Raw genomic sequence first — 6,118 nt, forward strand, 5'->3', positions numbered from 1 at the left:
TATTTGAGCAAAGCGCAGCACTGAAATGTATCAATTCAAGCAAAAACAAAGGAGGTCAACAACACCCACGTTACAAATGATTAAAATATCATTGCTTATCAAAACTAGCTTGGTGAGCCTCCCTAAAGACGATGCACAAACGTACACACAGCGTGCAACAAGCTGACTGGATGTCTATGGACCAGATGCAGCGGCAGCGCAGACTAAGGGAGTGACGCATTGCAGGTACAAACGCACCAATCACAGAGCGCCGTTTCTTTCAGGGACGTTGTGTGTCGCGTCGCAGACTAGCAGAAAGTATTCATGCGCCGTTATGTAGAGCGCCAAAGATATACACAGTAAAGTCGGATATCGAGCTGTAAAACCGAGTGGCGGTCGAGCGCAGATATTCTGTGTCGGTATTGGTTTTTTTTTCCCGTGCGGTTAGTATTTTCTAGAAATTTATTTTCGATTAATTTAAAGATTGAGGAAAAGGGAAGTCGGCGGCGTGATATGTATAAGAGGAGGGGTTTAAGAATAGCTGTTAAAGGCGCGTCCAGTTGCTTCTCGCTCACTGCTTTCAAAGAGGTTGTGAGCTTGTTGAGATTGTGTTGTGGGGTTTATTTATTTATTTTGCCTTTTGACGGAATTTATTGTTAAACAGCTGACGCTGCTACGTTGAAATGGTAAGAATTTTTCATTCCCCTGAATTAACGGTCTGTAGTTCCTTATTTGTCATGGATTAATTAATTTATCATAAATTTGTTTTCGTCTGTGAAGTGAAGTCAGTATTAGCGGTGTATATTAAGCACTACTTAACTATATTGTTGTAATTGCAATTATAATATTAGATTCATGTGGTTAAGACCAGCTTGTACCGCTGAACATACTAAAATGTCTTTGTATGGAAGGGGAGGGGGGACCTACTGTGTGTATTGTCTTTTTAAGTATCCCAATTAGTGGTGTTTCTGTTATTTTGGTAATCTGTTCATTTTGATGGCAGAGATGCAGCTCTGTTTTGGGCAGGCGGCGCTGGTTGATGGGCGGATTTGTGCGACACTCGGAGCCCCTTAGCTTGGCGCCCATAACCAACTGTACCTTCATTCTTTACTAAACTACCCCCAAAATAGGAGCTGTTTACTCATTAAACATCTGGGTATGACAAATCCAGAGGCTGGTTTTAGTAAAAGCCCTCTTTGCTGTCTATACATTGCTTTAGTTTTGCAATTCAATGACCGTGAGTGCAGGACGGCCGGTCAGTCAGAACGCCTGTCTCCTGTCAGCATGGCGGGATCACAGCGCTCTGTTATATAGACTTAACACTATTTCCGCATAGCCCTTAAGATGTAGCAACTTTTTATTTACTCACTATTATTTTCCTCTCTAGGCTGATCAGCTGACAGAGGAACAGATTGCCGGTAAGATGTCTCAGCTTTGGTCTCCTTTTTTCTTCATATCCTGAAAAGTGTCCTTATGGATCTTGGCTTCCTTCTCATTGGATTTATACATTTGCCTTTTAAGGCGTTCCCTGGGACAGCCTGTTGTCCATTAAATTGGAATGGATGCAGTGGTTGTTTATGGCAGCTGGAAAGAACTCATTTATGGGGAAACTGCTTGTTTTTGACTCCTGTGTAATCTGGGTGGGCTGACATGTTTGTAGACACATTTTGACTAAAATGTGTGTTCCCTATGCCCCGAGTTGCTTTGTTGCAAGTTCTCCAAAGAGCAATGAAGGAAATTGTAGAACATAGCTAGTACAGCTGTGATCACATACTTGATATAACATGATTTTTTTTTTTTTTGAGCTCTATCTGAGCTGTGATTTTGGGTTATGTAGCATAGGCCTCAGGTTGCATGCTATTGCTGCATTTTATAGTGTCAGCTCTTATCGGGTAAATCTTTTGCTTGCAAACGTATTAGGGTGCACTATTTGTGAATGGGCCAGTTGTTAATGTGACTCATCTAATGGGCCATGTTGAATGTCATGCCTGTAGATGGCAGGCTTTTCCCTGAGTGCTTGAACCAATGAACTGTGCAGGTTGTAGCTTAATGAAGACAAGATGCTGTATGCCACAACACATTAGTGGCTGGCCTTATCACACTTGACAAGTGTCATCACTGCCTCGTGGCTTGACCGATCACACAGCCTGTTCTCTGCTCATGTTGCCTAGTTGCTATCCTTGTTGAAACTCAAAACAGGTTCGTCACTATGGTGCAGCTAGTTTACAATTACAACATGAGTGATGTAATGCTCTCTGGGTATTTAGCCAATTCTGTTTTAAGTGGCTTGTCAGATTTGCCTCTCAGAAGAAACTTGCTCCAGTCCTGGCATTGAATTGTATGCTAATCAACATGATTGTTGTTTAGCAATAGTCTTGTGCTACAACAGGTCATTGTGCCAGTCACTAGACCCAGTATGTGATCTTCAAGGTGTAACCTCTGCTTTACTAATGAATTCTGACTTTTTTTATTCATTTGAATTAGAGTTCAAAGAAGCATTTTCGCTCTTTGATAAGGATGGGGATGGTACCATCACCACCAAAGAACTGGGCACAGTCATGCGTTCTCTGGGCCAGAATCCCACAGAGGCAGAGTTGCAGGACATGATCAACGAAGTTGATGCTGACGGTGAGCGCAGTTTTTATATAAAAGAAAAGTTGTCTTATGGGCTGAATATACCATCTGGAATCTTAATTAGTGTATTTGTTTAATATCTTCAGGTAATGGCACGATAGACTTTCCAGAGTTTTTGACCATGATGGCAAGGAAGATGAAGGACACAGACAGTGAGGAGGAGATCAGAGAAGCATTTCGTGTATTTGACAAGGTAAATGGCATCTGTGGTACATATAGTCCAGTCATATGTGCTCTTCACTAAATAAAATGATTTTCAGGATGGCAACGGATACATCAGTGCTGCTGAGCTGCGCCACGTGATGACAAACCTTGGGGAGAAGCTGACTGATGAGGAGGTGGATGAAATGATCAGAGAAGCAGATATTGATGGAGATGGACAGGTCAACTATGAAGGTTTGTTGAAAAAAAAGTGTTATTTTTGTTTGTTTACACAATATTAAGTCCCTCCCCCCTTCTCTTCTTGCAGAGTTCGTACAAATGATGACAGCAAAGTGAAGGCCTTGTACAGATTTCGTATATAAATTTGCCTTTTTTTCTTTGTGTAATTTATCTGTAAAATCTTAATAGCCCCATTTGTCCCTGCCCCTTCTGCTGTCCAAAGGAACTGCATGTAAACTGCATAGGCTCTTGTCCCATGTCCCTTTCTTTTGCTGTCATGGTTTGAAGTGACGGAACAGTCATACAGCCAGAAGCCTGTGGAGGCCCCTGGGAGCTGGAGAACTTTAAAATCTTCCCGTCTTGTGTGCTCTGGGTCCTTCCACGCATGGCGACATTGGAAACCTGTCAGCTGGTTGTCACTGGGCAACACTGTTGGCATGGAAATGATGTAGAGGAATTTATAACTCTGCATGGACTATGGACAAAGTATATATGGAAAAATCTCAGCATTGCACTACTGCAAAAATGACACGGGTGTATCTCCTAGGTACTCGTACAAACTTTTTGTATCTGCTGTTCTATATACCAGAAAATAACTCTTACCATGCTTTTTAATGTTTTACACACTCTTATTTTTCTTATTGGCCTCTGGTCATGCCTCAAATAATCCATTCCAAGTTGTATATTTTTTTTTTTCCAATAAAATTTGCAATTTACCCGGATTGGAAAATTGTCATGTTTTCTCAGTTGTACTAGATTCTTGGTTTATGAATACACTATTTGAAAATTTTTTTCCTCGTCACTGGTAATGCCTGAAATGTTAACCATTTTAAGATTAAAAGTGTCTCCTGTTGATTCCCGGAAGCAGTGAGGAGCATCAGCCAATGCCTCTTAATGTTGGGATAAGTTCAGATGAAATCTGTATTGTCATTAAAATAAAAGCACTGAGTGGGATCAAAGGCTTCTATTTTGAAGTGCACAAGATGGTACTCAACATTAGAGGAGCCTTGTGCTGTCTGGCTCTGCTACAGACGGCACATGGGCCATGTGCGTTTGCACAGCACTGGCTACGAACTGGCTGCCACGTCTTAAATGTCGTTTGCTCCCAGTCACAAGGTGCAGATGAACATACATCAGAAAGGTAGAAGGGGTGTACTTATTTTTAATCTGGTTTTTGAGTTTGTTAAAAAGATACTGTTATTTTGAATGAAATAAAGCTCTATTGTGGATCTCTGCACTGCCTACTTCTTTTTTTTTTGTGCTAGCACTGGATGTTGAGGTCAACTGCGATTTGTGGAAATTCCAGACTGTTTTGTCGAAAATGTGATGGTTTGGGCTGCTAGTGGGAGCTTTCTCAACTGGAGTTTAATCAGCCATGCATTTTTATCCCTGAGGAGTCCTTAGATGGTTTTTAACATCTAGAGCAGGCATCTTCAACTCCAGTCTTTGAGGGCTGATGTCCTGCGACTTTCAGGTATCTGCTTCAACACACCTGAGTCAATGAGGTCATTAGCAGCACTGTAGAACATGACCCTTGAGTACTGGAGTGGAAGACCCCTAATCTAGAGCATCACAAAAATGTGCAATACACAAAAGGGGTGAGCCTCTGGTTTGTACTGACAGCAAAGCCGGATTGACTTTCTATCTACATGGTGAAGTTGGTATTTCCAAGACAGCCCTCAGTTTTTAGCATGATTGACATGACTGGTGTTTATCCTGACATGACCAGTTATCACAGGTTCAAGTGTCATCAGTCCAGCAGTTAACTTATTGCTGTGTCCAGTGTGTATATCGCTGGAGTAGAGTCCTTGTCGCTGCCCTTGGATAAAAGATTTCATCTGCATTGTTTGCTGTAAACGGGTCCGTCGTCGTCTGGGGAAAGTAACCAAGCATCAGACTAGCATCCCTCTTCAGGTGGAGTTGCTCTGCTCATCTTATTCACACTGATGGTTACAGCATAAATGCTTATGGGCAAGCCCTGGTTTGCAGAATTAACTTGTGATTAAATATTAGCGTACCAAGAATTTGGTCACACAGCCAAATACAACATGATGTTCTGTAGCAAGTAGCCAATATTACGAGTGCCAGCTCTGAGTCTCCTGTGACGTTCCTTCCCATGTTTCTCTTCCCATCTTTACAATTTCCTGTTTCTGGAGCGTATGATTCTGTGAATTCACAGAATTCATGTATGGCTGTCTTCATGGGGAGACTTATCTGCTGCTACACATTGGTTTATTGTCTTTATTTTGAGATGTAGTTCTCACAGAGTAAAAGATTTATGCCCGTCTCCGGCCTTTTGCATACACTCCTTTTTCTGTTTTTAGCTTCCTCTGTTAGCACTGCTTTGATCTCTGCCATGATGGACACACTGAGAACACTGAGTTAGCTTGTTCTTATGGGACTGTTAAGCTCTGACATAACGCATTACATGATAAATCTGTTTCGGATGTTGCCAACCGAACGGTCCCCCTAAAAATCGGCTCCCCCGATGACGCGGTTCACGGATTAAAGCCTCATTTCTGCTTCAAACTGCACTCCAGTCATCTATCTCAGCGACAGATATCTGAAGCTTTTGTACAACAATCATTTCCACATATATTCAGCATTATTTCATCATAAAAGGTGGTGGAAGCTATCAGAGCGCTGCGGCTAAACGAGCTGCTAGCTGATGCATTCACTGTGCGTTGGTCATTTCAAAGCGTCACGGAATTTCATCAAGTTTCTGCTTAAAACGGCCTCATTTCTGCTTAAATCTCACTTTTGAATGATTTAAGAGGTTTTACCTTTATCATCTGATGGTTAATAATCCCATTAATCCATTTGATTGCTTTGGGTGCTGCTGTGGTCTGAAATGACGCATGTGCAGATGCAAAAGGCGGACCAATTTTTAGGGGCGGACTGTTCGGTCTGCGACACCGGGTCCAAAAAAAACACTTATGGTTACGTAAATTGACGAGATTCATTTCATAAATGGTCCGTACAGCCGCTACAGTGTCAGCAATCAAAACAAAAAGTTCAGGGTGGGGGGCCTACCTGATCAGTTGTAGCAACTTCTGTTTGTGTTTGTCATCAGCTGGGAATCTATAAAACGACAGCTCCGGTGATGTTTTCAACCTATTGACTC

The 6,118-nt window shown here is 42.0% G+C and overlaps 1 protein-coding gene across 1 annotated transcript; it reads left to right on the forward strand.

Annotated features, from left to right (window-relative positions):
* The first annotated feature begins 535 nt into the window (after positions 1-535).
* Positions 536-3,716, forward strand: calm2a (calmodulin 2a (phosphorylase kinase, delta)). The gene is made up of 6 exons (XM_034184239.1): positions 536-665; positions 1,367-1,397; positions 2,464-2,607; positions 2,700-2,806; positions 2,874-3,009; positions 3,083-3,716. The coding sequence occupies exons 1-6, from the start codon at positions 663-665 to the stop codon at positions 3,109-3,111; spliced, it is 450 nt and encodes a 149-aa protein (XP_034040130.1). The 5' UTR covers positions 536-662; the 3' UTR covers positions 3,112-3,716.
* The last annotated feature ends 2,402 nt before the right edge of the window (positions 3,717-6,118 follow it).

The sequence above is a fragment of the Thalassophryne amazonica genome, chromosome 13 (genome assembly GCF_902500255.1).
Source record: "Thalassophryne amazonica chromosome 13, fThaAma1.1, whole genome shotgun sequence".
Lineage (NCBI taxonomy): Eukaryota > Metazoa > Chordata > Actinopteri > Batrachoidiformes > Batrachoididae > Thalassophryne > Thalassophryne amazonica.

Excerpts from the sequence above, each read along its gene's own strand:
- calm2a (XM_034184239.1), top strand. Across the intron at positions 1,398-2,463 it reads GACAGAGGAACAGATTGCCG|AGTTCAAAGAAGCATTTTCG; the intron begins GTAAGATGTCTC and ends CATTTGAATTAG. Across the intron at positions 2,608-2,699 it reads CAACGAAGTTGATGCTGACG|GTAATGGCACGATAGACTTT; the intron begins GTGAGCGCAGTT and ends TAATATCTTCAG.